Source organism: Vanessa cardui, chromosome 16 (genome assembly GCF_905220365.1).
Source record: "Vanessa cardui chromosome 16, ilVanCard2.1, whole genome shotgun sequence".
NCBI classification, from domain to species: Eukaryota; Metazoa; Arthropoda; class Insecta; order Lepidoptera; family Nymphalidae; genus Vanessa; species Vanessa cardui.
The window spans coordinates 7,368,654-7,388,252 of NC_061138.1; the positions used below are offsets into that span (position 1 = coordinate 7,368,654).

General features: G+C 33.1%; 1 protein-coding gene across 1 annotated transcript in view; it reads right to left on the reverse strand.

The window, feature by feature from the left end:
- LOC124536503 (BAI1-associated protein 3) overlaps positions 1-19,599 on the reverse strand; it is a 104,761-nt gene that overhangs the window by 54,504 nt on the left and 30,658 nt on the right. Inside the window, exons 4-5 of the mRNA XM_047113059.1 lie at positions 6,775-6,967; positions 2,914-3,133 (exon numbers count right to left, since the gene is read on the reverse strand). Of these exons, the coding sequence (XP_046969015.1) occupies positions 2,914-3,133; positions 6,775-6,967 (413 nt within the window). The remainder of the gene's footprint in view (positions 1-2,913; positions 3,134-6,774; positions 6,968-19,599) is intronic.

The window sequence follows — 19,599 nt, forward strand, 5'->3', positions numbered from 1 at the left end:
GATCGCACTTTAAATCCGAATCACGTATTTGTCTCTTGGAAAACATTCTACTTAACGATTGGGTTACATATTTCCGATTATTTGTTTTTGGTACATATTTTAAATAAACATTTGTCAAATATATTTTATGGATACTATACAATTCTCATAAAAATCAAAAATAACAAATGGTGCCTACGATTCATTTTACATTTTCACACGGAACAGATCCAGGAAATAGATTTTAAACCCCCTTTTAATGGCTACAATTAATCGTCTCGACTTTTGGCTCATTTCTTTGTTAAGGGTTTGAATAGCGGTCCCGCTTGAATCCATTTATATTAAAAAAAATCACGTCAGTTATTTATTGTGAAATTCTAATAAATCTTAATAAAAAGTTTATATTTTTTAGATACCTTATAGCCGCTTGGAAAATTGTACTTTTTATTGTGTACAGATGTAAAGTTGCGTTTCCCTTTAGATTGATTCCCTGTTGGACTTTTGTTTACTTAATCGATATGGGCAATGCAGCGTCACGTCACGTTGCGCGAAGGGCACGTAAACTTTTCCCCTATTTGATATTTTGCCAATAACGATTTTTTATCAAAAAATATGTAATGAGTATAAGCGAGTATGTTGAAAAAAGAAAAATTATAAACAAAGTAGCTTATATAAATGTTTAAAATAATTATGTTTAAAAGTAGTTTGTATAAAAAAGTAGTATATCATAAAAAAGTTATAGTATGTCATAAAAAAGTTTGTGTTATATGTCAATTTTTCTTTTGAATTATTAAGATGGAATTACTAGATTTTTAGTGCTGTGTTTTTTTCTACAATTGATTAACCTATGAATATTGTATGCTAGTTAATAAAACGAGTTTTGGCATTGGAACTTGAGTTCATATACGTAGTGTGAACAGAAAAATAGTGCAGTGTTGAACAATAAATACGTGCAGATCTTTAATAGACTTAACATTTCATTTTAGTTTTCACACTTAGTTTTACGACATTTTGTAGGTTTTGTTTCACGGTCAAAATATGTCAAAGGCGTAGAATAATGTACCAGAGGTTTTCGTAACTATCTCTATTCTAATGTCATGTTGTCGTCCTCAGATACAATCTCAGCACAAAAGCCTGTCGGACGTTTACGTATCATCTCCAAGCAAGGTATGGCCCTTGTTCCGTAATTCAATACGGGTTCGGCCAAACCTTTCATCGGAAGATATTTACTGTTAAAGACACTTTATAACTGACATGTTATTTTAAATGTATGTTTCAAATAACCTCACAACCATTTCTAACGATATGATTTGTAAGATATGTTATAAAAAATGTTTTGATTTTTGAATTGTCATAAAGTTTTTCTTAACCCAAATGAAAGTCACATGTGAAGCACACCTAGGTCAAAGTCAAAGTCAAAATATATATTTCTGAACGATATTTTTTCCAATAAAAGAACATTGTATTTTTATCAAATAAAAAATGCCTGGAGGCGATCGTTTCATTCCCAATGTGTGTAATCATCGTAAAATTTTGTCCTCGTTCCTCTTATTAATAGTATGTTCTTCCCAATTTCTAAATAAATCTTTTATGATTTTATGAGATTATTATTATCGTCATATATTTCATAAGTGTCTTTTTATTTTTAATTTTATTTAAGTATTTAGAGATCCTTTTCCATATACACAAACCCTCTGAATTCCATTGTTAAGACTGACTGCGATTTCTTTAATGTCGTCTTCTGACCTGAATGGTCACGCAATAAAATGACTATGATAAGTCACAAAATATATTTTAGAAGTTCGCAATCTTCCCACGCTCAAAACATTTTTAAAAGCATTATTGTACTTAAAAATGAATATTTTTGAGCAACTTTTATTTCGTAAATGTACTATTATTATTTGTTTATATTGTATTATATATTATTCAATATTATCTGTAGTTGAAGTTAGATGTTAGTACGGAATCAGATATTTAAACGTTTTTGAGATACTATCTAATTTGAAAATTAAAAACATTTAAAAAATTATGATATACCTATTTGGTCAGATAAAATTCCACTGAGAAAGAGAGTTGTTTGATAAAAATATTTATAAAGTGCAATAACATCAATTACTTAATTGTCTACCTTTTTCTGTATACATGTATATGTGGTTTTCTGTGTACATAATAATTAAAAAGTTCATTTAATGCATTTCACATTTATATATTCATGCAAATTAATGCAAACCTAACATTTCTTCTTTAAATTCTTTCAATTACCCACTTGACGATAGTGGGAGAGAAAATAAGTGATTACGTCTTCGAAATTGGAATGTCGATCAAATGTTTTTCAACTACTCTAGATACATACTGATCTGAAGTAATTGGTTTGCTGTCAACAGTTAAATTAAATTCAGAGATGTGATTTTTGTATCTCTGAATTTTACACTTAACTATATTGCATATCATTTATATTTATTCTTGATTTTGATGTTATACCTTATCTGACTTATGACTTATCCATATTACTTCCATTTTGAATAGTAAAGTCAAAGTTGTTTCGGTAAAAAGTACGACTATGAGTTATTTAATGATAAGGCAAATAAACTTATTTAAACAACTCAACGAACATCAACTGTTATTCTACGTATGAGGAAACCTGCATATATATCGAATATTTACAGCTTGAGGCTAATGTTAAAATTAAGTGTAATAATAATAATAATAATATATTCTTTATTGTACACCAAGACAAGTATAACACACAGGAAATAAATATAAGAAAATAAAGCATGGCACAAAAGGCGGCCTTATCGCTGAAGAGCGATCTCTTCCAGGCAACCTTGGGGCAGAGGAAATGGTATATTAAAGGCAAAGGTGTAACTGATTCACTTCCTTCTAACTTCAATATTGATAATACTACAGAGGTTTGAAATGTATGTATTTACATACCATTGGCATCTTTAGCTTCAAGTCCGTCGGCTTCGATGACAGCGCAGCCCAATACAACAGTTGGCGGTCTCTCACTGCCCGCAGCGCGTAGTGCACGCGCATGTATTTCGGGCGCTATTTTAAATGCCCTCCGTGCGTACTCGATCACCTCTTCTTTGTATGATGCAAATTGTCCGTCTGGTGCTGGTGCACCAACTGCGTTTTCAATGCAGTATAGTACCTATGAAACATATTTAAATATAACAGCATATCAAATATAAAATTCCTCACAAAGCTTCGCCGAGCATGAGATGAATTACGAATATAAATTAATCGCATGAAAATTTAGTGGTACTGGCCTAGGTTTGAATTCGCAATCATGAGTTAAGATGCACACGTCAAACTACTGAACTGTGTCGGCTCTTTTGTCTATTTTCAAAATTTTATTTTTGTAATTTAGGTAGGTGGACAGGCAAATAGGCTAATAGGCTATTGATACAGGATTTATGCATCTTTTTATGGATTTATATACAATATTTATTTATATATCACAACGTTGGAGTTATGTATCTAAGCGCTCAATGCGTGACGCAATTTACAAAGGAAATAAGTTTGAAATTTAACTTTACATAGTTTTTTTAATATACTGATTTAAAAACAATATCTTATACCAGAGTAGTTGTCAGAAACAAAAAAAATTCTACGATTTTCTTTTCTTCCAAACGGTCATTCTTTTCCAATGAAATAATATCATATCTTTTGTAACATTTAAATCGCAAAGGATGGAATTTAACGTCCGAAGGTGCTGAATTGTAAAATGCATATAAAGGATAAGACCTGAAACACTGACAAATCTTCTGTCTCAATTTTCATAGCTATACCTTGCAAAATTTATTCCCAGTTTAATAAATTTTAGTGTGTACGCTGTTTGACTAGCAACATAAGTGACTAGTGCTGTCACATCTATCAACTGTTTTGAACGCCAACGGGAAAGATAATAAATCAATGAAGTTCTGTTTTCAACATATTTTTGATAAGATAAACGGTTAATAAATAAATACATGGAATCCATTACCAGATTCCTTTTCAGAGACGACGAGGTAACGGTTTTGTTGATAATATCCCACAGTTTCTGCTTGGAATTTGCTATTGTTTGATTCTTAGGGATGTTACCGACCACACCTTGGCCTGAGTCAATTACGATGTCTCAACTAAACCCCGAGAAGAACTTAGAAGTTGACCGTAAGAACTTTGTGTTGTTTTACTTTTTAAATGCTGATTATGATTAATATACCATGTAGTGTAACATTTGTAAATAACTTATATTCCTATTAATATTGGCATATACGAAAACTATAAAATACGATGTTAAATTATACGCTTCTATTGCGTAATTAGCTGCTTTTGAATTATATGATAATTTCTATTCGGCAAATTATAGTCATATTAATAGCAACTCGTTTTAATATTGCAGATTTGTATAATACAGTATATGTATATCTCATTTTTAATAATATGTTTTTACTACTGAGAAAAATCTGAACGCATGAAATATTTTACTTCACTAAAATATTATGGCGATACTATACATATATGCATATTACGTTACGGTGCTTTTCTCCACGTTGAAATTTATGAAAATATTCAGAGTTACTGGATACGAAAAATTATTATCCCGCTGAGAATTCACATAACATAAACGAGCTAGGAAATCTTTAGAAAATGTATAACCAGATATTTATTTCATATATTTAAAAAGTAGTAGCATTTATGAAGTTACCGTTACAGGAAAAACATACTTATTTTAGACTTTTTTAATGTATTTAGATTCAAATAATTAGAAACTAACGACATTTACAAAGCAGTCGTCGTTATGTTATAAATATATTTTTTGCCAAAAAAACATTTTTTATTAACATAAGAATTAACAACATTAAATGCTTAAATATATAAAAATATGAACTAAAACTAGTTACTGTATAAATCTTGACCGCGTGGAGTGGTGGCAAGAATGCTAGCAGCATTTCCCCGTTGAATCGCAATTCCGATCCTCTGGGCAAAAAACGAACCAGCCCTCCTGTCACCAGTGGAGGCAATGAGGCGAGGTGTTATATTTTTGATGAAGCTTTTTGCACTACTACTCCAAGGTACAAGCGTTTCGACAGCATATATTTTTATATAACTTGCTTTTGCTTTATTTTCAATGTAGATAAAAACACATTTTAAGGCCAAACAAAACAAACCATTTCCAAGACAAAGTATGTTGGTATTCAAGATGGACCTCGCATTGAGAAAGGGTTGACGTGAAATAATGCGTTCAAGTACAACTTTGCGTGTTTTATGCCCATTAGAAGTCGTAGCATCGCTAAGTGTATTCCATTCGCCATTTATTGAATCACAATATAATTTTATAATAAAAAAAGTTTGAACATAAAATGGTCGATGATTATGTTATCATTAAGCTTAATATTGCAAAGATTGTAGGAGCTAGTAATAAATATGGGCGTTAAGTGGACGTCAAGATAATGATAACGATTTCATCATTATTTTGACGTTTTACTATAATAACGATTTTATCATTATTATAGTAAATCATGTTCATGCGGATATCGCTTATAATTCGTACTACAGTGTGACCTACAGTGAGCGTTTTACTAAAGTCATAATCACGAATACGAAAAATACTTATGAACAAATGTATATAAAAAAACACGTCATATTAATTACTTTTAATTTAAAATTGGTAGTAACTGGGAAGCGTAGCTATTTATATCATTATACATACAACTGAAACCTTCAAAAACCGCTGCATCTTCTAATATTTAAAGGTTAGTAGCCTTTTCAGTTACAGACGAACATCTTCTCACATATTTCTATTATGTTTATTAATTAATTTTATATATATATACAATAAATTATTTCAGAGGCCTATCTTTGTATTTTACATGTAATGGAAACTCGTTAAATCGGGAGCTTACGTGCTGATAAAAATGTATTTATCTTCGAAATAAAAGGGTTCGCATAAGATACACAAAAACCTTTATTTCCATAATCGTTAACCCAAAGTCTATTCAGACGGAACCATCTACAAAGCAAATTATAAAATATACCTACATTTAGTTACATACATTATTTTTACAGGCTATTTTATAACTACCAATGTTGGTTTGTTAGTATGTTAGTGTGTTTGCAAGGTAAAAGTAAAAAAAGTAAAAACAGCTTCAGTTCTAATAAAAGTCCAATTTTCTTAATCTGCAAGTGAAGTTCTAACCTATAAAAATGTTTTTTACACTTTATGACTACTAAAAGCCTTGGCTCTTATTCTAGCCATTGCATCGTCTATCTTCTTTTTGGATTGTCCAGTGGTTAGAACACGAATAATCAAAATTTGCGGGTTCAAGTCCGACTTTGCAGTTTGCATGTAATAAATTTTATAATTATGGTTCATCTCGTGCATTGCCTTGAAAACAAACAGCGTGAGGAAACCTACATCTATCCGATAAAATTATGCCTCCTGTATCTATTCACCGATGTTATATACTAACTATATGCTCGTCTATACATGTAATAAAATTGAGGTGTCTGTTTGTAATATTAAAATAGCGCTTTTTTCCTCAATGCATATGTATGTATACACGGTACATATACCAAAATAACATTTTGTACCATTTTTGTCTGTCTGCTTGTCTATCTGTTTATTCCGACTAATCTCTGGAACGGCTGGACCGATTTTAACGGGACTTTCACTGGCAGATAACTGATATAATGAGGAGTAACTTAGGCTAAAATAATATTTATTTTTTTTGTAAAATTCAAACGCGTACACAGGTCGCGGGCACAGCTAGTATTACATACATTTTTGAAATATTAAGAGGGACTTACCTCAGTATACAAATGTTCGTGTTCTTTATGTGACAGCTGCGCTGAGACACTTGGCAGCCCTAGATCGTGAGGAGCCGGCGGTGGTCTCTCAGCTCTTGCTTCAGCTAGTCGCAAAGCTGCTAGACGCCTGTTTTCTTGACGCCACGAAAGAGCTGTGAAGCTCTCGAAATAAGATCCATCGGTGTCTTGAACTCTACGCAAAATAGTAAAAATACATTAGTTTCATTATTAAAGTTGATTTACGTTTTTATTTTCAATAAAACAGATAGCCAAACTGAAAAATAGGTCAACACCGTCTATCGACCTTGACCATCCCTTACGTCATTAGCATGAGTGCATTATTTCAACAAATTTTAGAACGGGTTCCGTGTATTCGATTGCAACGTAACACGATATATATAATTTCTCGGAAAAGCAGCTTACACTGTTAGTATGAAATGGGACTAATTAGTATGTCTATACATAACATGTATTCCAACCACAACCTTATCCAATTAAGTCAATTAATTAATTGAATTTATTAAATATCAAACAACAACGAAATTCAAATATGATACATAATAAAATAAGGAAATATTAGTATAAAGTAAAATCATAATGAACACATTAAAATGATTAAACTCTTGTATTTTTTATAACTCTATACTTGCTCACATTAAAAATATTGCTATTTTTACACAGCTTAAATGTCAACGTTCGGTGTTCCGTATTAATGTAAAAACGTGTTGTTTATTTTAGTCTGTGTACACTTCGATAAATTCCGAACAATAAGGTGTATTTATTACAGGGAGAGAACATTGACGTAGAAATAAGGGTATAACTCCTCGTATGAACCGATAATGTGGCGACGTAGAACGTCCCCGATCGTCGGTGCGTAATGATCAATGGAAAGTATTCATGGCTGTCATTATTTGGAAATGGAATACAATAATATAACGTTAATGTCATGTAATACTTTTCATAAATGTAAACAATTTCAAACTCGGAGTCATTATCTATGTTTATGAAAATACATGATTGTTGATATGTTTTTTTTTATTAATATTTTCTTTTTCAATGTAATCGTTAATATGCCCTGTTCTCGTTTATCGTACGTTTTTAATATTAGTGGCCTTAATCCAACCGCTATCGGCTAGAAAGATCAATAACATCGTTATATGAATGTACGCTGCAATAAAAGATAAAACGTACCCAGTTATTATGTTAAATACTTTCGTATGAAATAAATATATTTTAGCATCAAAAGCGACTTAAATGCGGGGAATATTTTCTTTCAAAATGACCTTATTGCCAATGATGTATCGAATTCTAATTGCGTTCATAGTTTCTTTGGAAATTTTTGTAAATAAAATTATGCGATCCAGAATTTCAGCTTAGTATGAAAGTTTTCAGAAAATAAAATACTATTTTTCAATGATAGCTTGTTTTACCCAATGGTAAGAGCATGGCCCTTTTAATCGGTGGTGGTAGGCAAGCCCGAGTCTGCACTATTAAATTTTCATGAGTTATATTAATACTATGATGTTATTTACGTGCTATTAAATATGTGTATTTAATTACGTGCTTATCGGTGAAGACCTTGCATGTCGTTGCTCCTGCAAAAGTCGCTATGTGTGTTTTTTTTCATATTTTTCGATTGCTGTGCCGCTTTTATCGTTATTTCAATGTATGGAAATTTCGATGTATGAATATTGCACTCCTAAATTTGTAAACTTTTAAACTATAGAAGTAATGAAAAAACTGATTTTACAGTTCGTGCCTAATGAAATAATTATTAAAACGGTGTAACAATCGAAATATATAAAAAAATACATAGCGACTTTTGCAGGAGCAACGACGCCATGCAATTTGATTGATATTCTACCACTAGTGTATGCAGCGCTGTAGAACTAACTTCAAACCTTCAAGGAAGAGAGGAAACCCCTCCAGTGGGACATTTACAGGCTTTACTTTATCTTATTTTTCAATGAAACCATTTAATAATAAAAACGTATCAACATTTATCTGGTTTCTGATAATGTGATCCGAAGCTATAAGAATTGAAATAAAAACATACAAAATATTTTATTTCAATTATTGGAAATTTCCAAAATAACGTGAATTCTCTAATATCTCTTCTTCAGAAAGGTTCGGTCGTATTCGTATTCAGTAGGAATCGTTTTTGTTAAATTTAATAAGAAAATGTATATGAGTTACTTGTTATATAAAAATTAATATATAAATTTTATTTGATATGTTTTTATCTGGAATTTAACCAAAAAGTGAAGAACTTTCGAAGACAAGTAAGGCTTTATAATTTTAAAGAAAATAAATATTTATATTTATAAAGTAAAGTAAAGTAACAGCCTGTAAATTTACCACTGCTGGACTAATGGCCACTTCCATTAAGGAGAGGGTTTGGAACATATTCCACCACGCTCTTCCAATGCGGGTTGGTGGAATGCACATGTGGCAGAATTTCAATGAAATTAGACACATGCAGGTTTACTCACGAACATTCATTTTTTCCTTCACCGCTGAGCACGAGATGAATTATAAACACAAATTAAGCACATATATATATAGTGGTGCTTGCCTGGGTTTGAACCCGCAATCATCGGTTAAGATGCACGTGTTCTAACCATTGGGCCATCGCGGCTCAAATATTTATATTTAAGTAGTACATATCCGATATTTACTTAAATGATGACGTAGTAAGGCACGTCCCCGTATTGTATTTATTTGACGCGAGTAAGAAGCCAAAGATAATGAAGTATTAAGTCAACACAATTATTATGTTATCGACTTTAATCAAATAACAAAAGCTTACAAAATCGTACATAAATATAAAGTATCAATACATACGAATATATTTACTATTTCTTTTGGTAGTAGGGCTTTGTGCAAGCCTACCAAGGTAGGTACCACCCATTCATCAGATATACTACTGGCAAACAACACAACTTATTATTGTTGTGTTCCGGTCTGAATAGTGAGGTTGAGTGTAACTACACTCACAAAGAACATAACATCTTAGTACCAAAGGTGGTGGCGCATTCGCACTGTAAGGAATGGTAATTATTTTCTACATCGCCATTGTCTATGCCCGGTGGCGACTACATACCATCAGGTGGCCCATATACTCGTCCACCAACCTATAGAACAAAAGACAATATATATTCTCCAAAACTTATATTATATATTGAAAATCAATTCAATCATTTTTTTTTAAATACAGCAACAGGTTAAACTTAAAAATAACATTTTTAAACTGTGCATTCAATCGTGGATAATGGCGGTCGATTCTGCGTTATCTGTGGACACAGTACCGAGTTGACGAGCAGCCCTATCGCTGTGACGCGCATGATGGATGTTCAAATATATATAAATATATCTTGCCTGTCCTTCACACATAATTAATTCTGTTGTTTATATTCCACTCTACTTTTATACTTACAAAAATAAAATTAAAACCCTTTTATAAACCAGAAAGTTGATAAAACCGTATTGTTTTATCTTTTTATTGATATTTTGATGTAAGTCTTTATTTGGATGCTATTAAATTATGGATTTAAAGTCAATATATATAACTTGTTGAAGTAAACAAGCAATAAAAGCTACCGATTTGAACCAAAACCAAACAAAAAGACTACGGTTCTGTACAGTACTATTATTTAAATTTATGTTTTAAAAAAGTATTTGTAATTTTATCGAAAAATGTAACAGGAATTGTAAAAAGAAACGGTAAGGTAAATTAGATATTCAAATAGCGAAGAGATATAATTTCGCTCTCAACATTAGAGGACCTCTATTGGGGCGTACATCTCTTTTTTTTTTATGGAATAGGTGGCAAACGAGCACGAGGCTCACTAGAGGAAAGTGACTACCACCGCCCATGGACATCTGCAACACCAGGGGGCTTGCAGGTGCGTTGCCGGCCTTTGAGAAAGGAGTAGGCTCTTTTCTTGAAGGTTCCCATGTCGTATCGGTTCGGAAAAACCGCCGGCGAAAGCTGGTTCCACAGAGTGGTTGTGCGAGGCAGAAAATGTCTAAGAAATCGCGTTGTTGTGGATTTTCGGACATCAAGATGGTGCGGGTGAAACTTAGAATTTTGACGAGATGTCCGAAGGTGAAATTCAGGAGCCGGGATTAATCCGAACAATTCCTCGGAACATTCCCCGTGAAAAATTCGGTAAAAGATGCAGAGTGATCCAACATCTCTACGCAAAGCCAAAGGATCAAGGAGATCGGAAACGGCTTGATCGTCGATAACTCGAGCCGCTCTACGTTGGATGCGGTCAAATGGAAGGAGCTGGTACTGGGGAGCACCCGCCCAGAGGTGAGAGCAGTACTCCATGTGAGGCCGAATTTGCGCCTTGTAAAGTTTTAGGCGATGGGCCGACGTGAAATACTGTCTCGCCTTGCTGAGCACACCGAGCTTCTTTGAAGCCAATTTGGCTTTGCCTTCCAATTGACCGCGGAACTGAACGAGGCTCGAAATATCAACGCCAAGTATTCCGATACTACCTGTAGCGGCTATCGGGATGTTCTCAAATCGTGGAGATACGACAAATGGTGTTTTTTTAGCGGTTAACGCGCAAACTTGCGTCTTTTTGGGGTTGAAATGGACTAAATTTAGCCGGCCCCAGTTCGAGACTTCGTTTAACGAAGACTCGATTTCAGACACAAGTTTGTTCCGGTTTTCTTCGACGTTTTCCCGAGAAATATTAACGCGGCCGGTGTATAAGGTGTCAACGGTACTGTCGTCTGCATAGCAATGAATGTTCCCGATTTGCAACAAATCATTGATATGCAGAAGAAACAGAGTGGGTGATAGAACGCAGCCTTGTGGAACACCAGCATTGACGAATTTTAAGTCAGAGCATGCACCGTCGACAACGACCTTGATGCTCCGATCTGCCAAAAAGCTGGTAATCCAATTGCATAATTTCCCGGGAAGCCCATAGGAAGGAAGCTTCGAAAGAAGCGCTTTGTGCCATACACGATCGAAGGCCTTCGCTATGTCCAAGCTGGCTGCTAATGCCTCCCGCTTGCTCTCAACTGCTTCAGCCCACCTGTGAGTAAGGTAAACTAGAAGATCACCGGCTGAGCGACCCCGACGGAAACCGTACTGGCGGTCACTAATCAGCTGATTAGTGACCGCCAGTAATAAGGGACTCCATTATCTTGGAGAGCAAGGAGGTGATGGCTATAGGCCTATAATTGGACGGATCTAAGCGGTTGCCTTTTTTAGGGATCGGATGCACCAAAGCAGTCTTCCAGGAGTTCGGGACGACGCCTAATGCGTAGGATTGCCGGAAAAGACGCGTTAAGACCGGTGCCAACTCGGGAGCACATGTCCGTAGCACGATTGGAGGGATGCCATCGGGTCCACTCGACTTGTGAATGTCCAAGGAAAGAAGTGCTTTCCGAACTGCACTTTGCCGAAATTTAACCTCCGGCATCGTCGTATCACATCGCGGGATTGATGGAGGTGACTTTCCTTGGTCATCCAGAGTCGAGTTCGACGCGAAGAGAGACCCTAAAAGATCGGCCTTCTCCTTCGCGGTATGGGCCAATGACTCACCGTCCCTGTGCAAAGATGGAAAAGAAGGCTGACAGAAATTCCCTAGGACAGCATCTACTTAAAGGCAAATAGAAATTATAATTATTCGATACTGTGCCCTCAATTTCTTATAAAAACACAACAAGTCTAAAGAATAGAAACAAAAGTTCCTTGGTACTTATGAGAAATAAAACATTTTTATTTTAAAAATATAAATTATTTGAGCATGAAATTATTTCTAGCGGACTACAGCAGAATTCAAAGAGGGGCCGCATTTCATCTTAGGCGTAGGTTATTTACAATGAATTGACGTGATTTTGGGTATCTGTTCACCCGTGTACCTTTTCAGATCCAATGAATTTGAGGTTTTGATGAATTTATACTCTGTAGACATTACAAAGAGTATAGTGGCATAAATTGGGTTCTGGTGCGTGAACAGCCGCTGGTGATATAGTACTCAAGGTATATGGGCGGGAACAGCTAATTTGGAACATGTTGGAATGACTGATGTCTGAAAAAACTGATGGTAGTGACAAAAATGATAATTTCTAAATAACGTTATTAATAACATTATGACGTTATTAATAGTTGGAAGCTAGATTATGGACTTAAAATTTTAAATTATTTTATAAAAAAATGAAGTAGAAATAGTTAAAGTTTATTTCGTTTCGTTTATTGCACATTTTATTAGATATTTGTAAGTTACACCAATAGTTTGTAATTATACCAATATTAAATTGCAAATCGATAATATTTTTACCTATCATTTCATCCATGTTGATTAATTTTTTTCGTCATTATATCGAGTTGCCATAAGCCTCTTCGTTGTCGCAAGCGAGCGGATAAATATAGATTTACTTTTCCTGATATTGTTGTTGTTAAAATTTCATCATATACAATCTATACGAATACTAAAATTGCAGTGTCTATTTGTAATATTAAAATAACCACATTTTGCCAAATGCATATATGTATATATGGTACCTATAACAAAAAAACATTATAAAAGTTGACATGTCAACATTCTCATAAAAGACTAGGAGGAGAAGATATTATATATCTCTCATCCTCCTTCCCCTTTTATAGACCCATGGACACAACATCAAAGCCAAGGGCAACGGAGATTGAACAGCCGTTGGACTATCCTTCTTTCCGAGGTATGGGAGTGTTAACACCGTCAGTTTCTAAGCTGGCGAACAGGCAAAAAATGCAATTACTCACAATGGCTCAACTTGGAGTTTGAACCCAAAACTGAGGGACCCCCGGCCTTATACTTAAATATCCAATGGAGTTTTTACATTCATAATTATAAAGAAAAATTTTGTATATTATGAAGTTGTCTGGTTGCTATAATATAGTTACAATTATAAAAAAAATGTTCTTGCAAGATACTTATTTTCAGCAACTTTGGACTATAGGTTCTTTAATGTATAAAGTTAAGCCGTAATCAGGGATGGTCTACCATTACCTATTTGAGAGACGTGAGTTTATATAGTTACAGGCACAAGAAGAAACATTACAACTTTCATTCCGGAATGATCAGGGTGCCACCAGAAACTTGATATTCTGTCTCAAGAATTATAGAAAGAATATAAGAATATAAGTTCTTTATTTCTTTATTTGAAGTTTGTGTCAAACGAAAATAGTTTTAACGCTATTATTGTACTTAATTCTTAAATTTCAATTTATAATAACTTTGTTGCGGGTATAGTTCCTAAAATGTTTGGATTGGACACCGTGAAATCTCCTATATGTATTTTAGATAAAGTTATTTTTGGTATTGTTAAATAACTTTGTTCTTTACAATAAATAATATTTTTATTGTAATTATTTTAGCATTTAATTAGCTGTTCAATTTAATTGCTAAATAACGTATTTTGTAGGTATATAGCTATAATTTTTTTTCTAAAAGTAACTCCATAATTTCAGAACATTTTATGTTTCTGTTTTACTTTTTCACGAAATACTTATTTAAAAATAATAACGCATAATTAAATATTATACAAAAAAAATATTTTATTATTTAAAAACCATAGTTGTAGACAAGTTTAAGACCACAATACTTTTTGTTAATATTTTTCGGCAAGTCATTAAAAACGTTCGTATCAACGCTTTTCAGTACAAAGCGAAATGAACGTTGATATTATGAATTCAGACTATAAATCTATACTAGTGTTATGAGGAAGGAAAGTTTGTTTGTTGGTACACACACATACACATACTATCATGTGGCTTTGAAAACATTTTGTGTAAGCAGTTTATACAGAAACTAGGGACTTTCTACTTAACTATGGCCCCACTTTCGCACGGGTGCAATGCTGAGACTAAATATACTACAGATGTTTTTTAACATTGTCCATGTATTATATACAAAAACATTCCTCTCGAATCACTCCTTCATTTTAAAAAAACCGCATCAAAATCCGTTGCGTAAATTGAAAGATTTATGCATACATAGAGACAGACAGCGTTAAGCGACTTTTTTTAAACTATAAACTGTTATTGTTCATCAGCTATCACAGGTATTTAAATAGAATAAAAGTAAAAGGTAAAGAATAAAAATATCGCTCAATTGTACTGAATTGAATGCAACCAAAAACTACTAACAAGAAACGAAAGAGAAATACCTATAATACTACTCTTTTAAATATTTAAAGAAAAAAAAACATTGAAAACAATCAACGTGAGCTTAAGGATAAAATCTTAATTTTTTTCTACTTAATGTAAGTTTAAGACCCACCTCACATTAAAAACTGGTATAAATATTTTAAAAAGGAGTAGGTTAGTTTGCTTTATTTCAATGAAAGCCTGTTAAAACATTATTTCCTTTTAATATTGTAGAGATATAGTTGAAACAACCTAAAAATAGTTTGCATATCAAAAGAGGTAACGCAACCTCCCGGCTCCCGGACGCATCAATAATATCATTGTTATGTAAAACATATGCATACTAAGTAGGTCATGGAGCGACCTGTTGCACGTCCTTGCACTTATTTCCTCCCCCTCTTCCCTATTTCCACACAACGCTTTTGTTTTATATACAGTTATTATATACCTACTGACGATTTTTCCTATGTCCAATCCATAATTATATTAAAAGGATAAAGAGTCTTTTTTGTTTATTTCAACCAGCAATTCTGACTTTTTTATTCTTATTTCATGGTCGGGCTAATGGACCGCTTGGTGGTAAGTGGTCACCATCGCCAATAGTTTTAAGAACCGTAAGAAATATTAACCATTCTTTAAAAGTGTTTAACGCCAATGTGCCACCAACCTTGGGAACTAAGATGGTATGTTCTTTGTACCTAATAGTTACAGTACTGTTGATTATAGAATATCTGATGAGAGGTATTTACCCAAACGGGATTACCCAAAGCCCTACCCTGAACTTTAAGTTGGGTTTAGGTGTTACAATGTTTGATGGGATCAAAATGTTACAAAGATTTGACGTTTTGTAAGAATTCACGTTTCTGATTTTAAAATGCATTTTTTATCATATTTTTTCTTTAAAAGTGCATAAAAAATTGTAATGTAAACTTTATACACACACAAATCAAATCAGAGTATCATTTAATTAAGGCACGACCCATCTAGGTAACGTTGTCAAACTAAAACAAGGTTATAACTCTATAATGTTCGTAAACGGCTAACATATTGCATTACTGGCTACCTGAATAAATAAATAAACTGTATTAAGGTGGAGTAATTGAGTTTCTCATGAGTAGGATATGGGTTCGTAGCTGCCTCCTTAATTGCTCCCGTTAGGGATATGAAGCAATTATGAAGTGTGCTGTCAGTGAACGGGAGACATAATTCCTGTACAGCAAATAATAATTCCTATTGGAACTTGCGAAGGCTCACGTTTAATTCAAAATATACTTTGAAGATAATAATATGCAATTCAACTTCCTTTGATTATACTTAAGAAACTAGTCTTGCTTTTTATTTGTGATGGGGTTGGGACCAACTCGTATGCCGTAACTGCAAACGGCATGGCTCCCCTTTTTTTTTCGCTGGAAAAACGCATTACGCTCTTCCCCCACGTGATGAAAAGTGGGGGGGGGTGTGGTACTCCCCGGAGCCCTGAACGCCCAAGCACACCGGGTTTACCCACTAAAAAACCAGCGGTACCCTCTCCGTCTTTCGGCGGACGCCACGGGATCGCTTACGCATGCTACCGTGACGGGGCCCCCCGGGTACCCGTGTGTTACCATAACCATCACCGCCGTTTTGTACTATATTGTTGACGCGTGGTTCGTATCCTGTCTAATTAGGCTATAATATTATTATTTAAAAAAAAAAAAAATTTTTTTCTACATTCATGAATCTCTTAACACTTATAATTGCCACAAAATATTGTTTTCATAAACATTGTTTTTCATCTGCCGTTCGTATCAAACGTACAATAAGTTTAACTATGTTTTATTTCATATATTAATCAAAAAAAAATCTCGACCAAAAATACGATTCTATATAAATTCGATATTATGATGTCGTGTGTAATCAAGGGAGTTATACTAAATACGCAATAATTATGGTGCACTAGTGTGTGTGCGCCAAAACTGAAACATCCTCTATTCTTTCACTCTCATAATTCTGTGGTACAGTAAATTCATCACGACGAAAATCCAGTAGGAAAAAGTTCAGGCGCAGGACCTCTACCATACGTGCCTTCTGATTTATGGGAGTGCACACTAACTCCCGGGCTCAAGGCTGTTACTGAGTATTTTTCGACATAAAACCTAATAACTTTTACCCGATCGATCCAGTATTTCGGGATTGACGACCTTATATCTAGCAACTACGCCAAAGTGGCAAGCAAATTTGTTTTTTTTTGCATCAAAATACTAATTACAATTTTTTTTTAATATGACAATACAATATCGTAATAATCATTTGATCTATAATAATTATTTAATTCTTATGACAATAAAAATATATCATAATATGGCCATTATTATCATATCATACTTATTTGTAAAATTAATCTTTAATTTGTTTTATTTATTACAAATTTCTAAAAAGCGGCCAAGTGCGATATCGCATTCTGTAGCAGCAATTAATATAATATAAAAAAAGCTCTGCTTGATTCATGTTTTAATAATAATGTTTTTTTTTTATTAATATCTACTAGAGATTTATTTTAAGAAAACAAAAAATCGTTTGTTGCGATGTGTATTAAAACTGGCTGTTACAATAAAATGTCGTCCTTGGCATTTAAGTTAATCGAAATTTGAATCTATAAGCCAAACTCAAATTTGATCTACATTGACTAATAAATTATAAACGTCATAAAGTAAATTAATATGCCTACTTAATATTTTCTTTTCAACTGCACACGCATTTTCTTATTAACATAAGAATTAACAACATTAAATGCTTAAATTAAATATTAATATATATATATATATATATATATATATATATATATATATATACAAACATTAACTAAAACTAGTTACTGTATAAATCTTGACCGCGTGAAATGGTGGCAAGAATGCTAGCAGCATTTCCCCGTTGAATCGCAATTCCGATCCTCTGGGCACAAACGAACCAGCCCTCCTGTCACCAGAGGAGGCAATGAGGCGAGGTGTTATAACTTTATTAATTATTTTCTTTATTAATAAATTTCACGCGTGCGAAGCCGGAGCAAGGCGCTAGTATATAAATTTTATAAGATATTTAATTAAATAACATTAAATGAATACAATACAGGTCTAACGAACCCCTACCGACAAATTGATTCATCTAGAAACGGGAGACCGCCTGCTCCTTATTGCGAGGCTTTGTTTATCGGCTGCCATTACCAAAATTAAACATTGGCTTTATTGTCAGTATTGAATCCATTACTTTTGGAAAACAATCGACAGTACCAATACTCCATTTAAAATAAATTTACAAATTTATTTTCATATTGGATACTTATTCGAAAAAAATGTCATGGTCCTATAACTGTAACATTGATACGATTTTAATTTCTGCGCCTTTATTATTTTCGGTTTATTAGTAGTTGAAGGAATATGAAATTTATCACTTCAATAATATATATATATATATATATATATATATATATATATATATATATATATATATATATATATATAATAAATTAAAAAGCAGGTGAAAATCTATAACTACTTATATTATTATACATACATACTATTATACATCTACATACGTAGTACACTACGTCATTTCTCATAAATTGTGCACATTTTTTATGTAAGGCTGTAGCAATTAGTGTTGCCCAAATGCAAGACCAAGACGAGACTTAGCCAGTCTTGGTCTTGGTCTTGCGCCAATACACCTGGTCTTGGTCTTGGTCTTGGTCTTGCGCTCCCAGTCTTGGTCTTGGTCTTGGTCTTGCAGCAAGAGTCTTGCAAGTCTTGCAATTACCTATTAGTCTATTACTATTTATTAAAGTTTATTTTAAATCTCAGAAAAACGTATTAGAATTGGAACATTGTGAGCTTGAATTAACATAGCCATAGTAAAGATCAAGCAGATTAATAAATTGCTGAAGATTTGATAAGAAATTTGAAAAATCAACTGACAAACACAGATTATTTATTACCTACTTGTACAGAGTCAACGCGTGAATATAATATAAGAAAAGAATTAGTGCCAATCACTATCTTTCACATATAAGTGATTGTTTTGGCGTGCATCTATACTAATATTATAAAGCTGAAAAGTTTGTTTGTATGTTTGATGACAGAAGTTTTAAAATAAATAAATTAATCCTGAACGTCACTATACCTCCAAAGTTACTATTCCTCGTGGACGAAGTCGCGGGCACTGCTAGTAAATACTTACTCTCCATCTCTCTCAGAGATATTCGGGCTGGTAAGCAATACAAAACTCTTATCGCAGGCTTTTTGTTTTATTAGAAGGTAAGTATCTACGCTTTTTATATTATTTTATTAGTATTGTAGGATTATTTTACACGTTTCAGGTATATTTAAAAGTGGCTACAATATTAATCAAACGGGTGATATTTGAACACTTTTTTGCTATTTTGTCTTGTAAAAACTTAAGAAATATCATGACTAAATGTACAATAATAGTAAACCTAAGTAATTAGTTTAAAACCATATAATCAATATTATAATATATACTTACAAGCATAAATTATTATGACATCTACTACCTATTCTCACCATTTTATCGTAATCATAATACTACTTGCGTGATCATTATAATGTATTCATTTTCATTCTAAGCTCTCTGAAACTTATTTATTCTTTGGAACACCTGTAGGTACTCTTAAAATTCGAAAT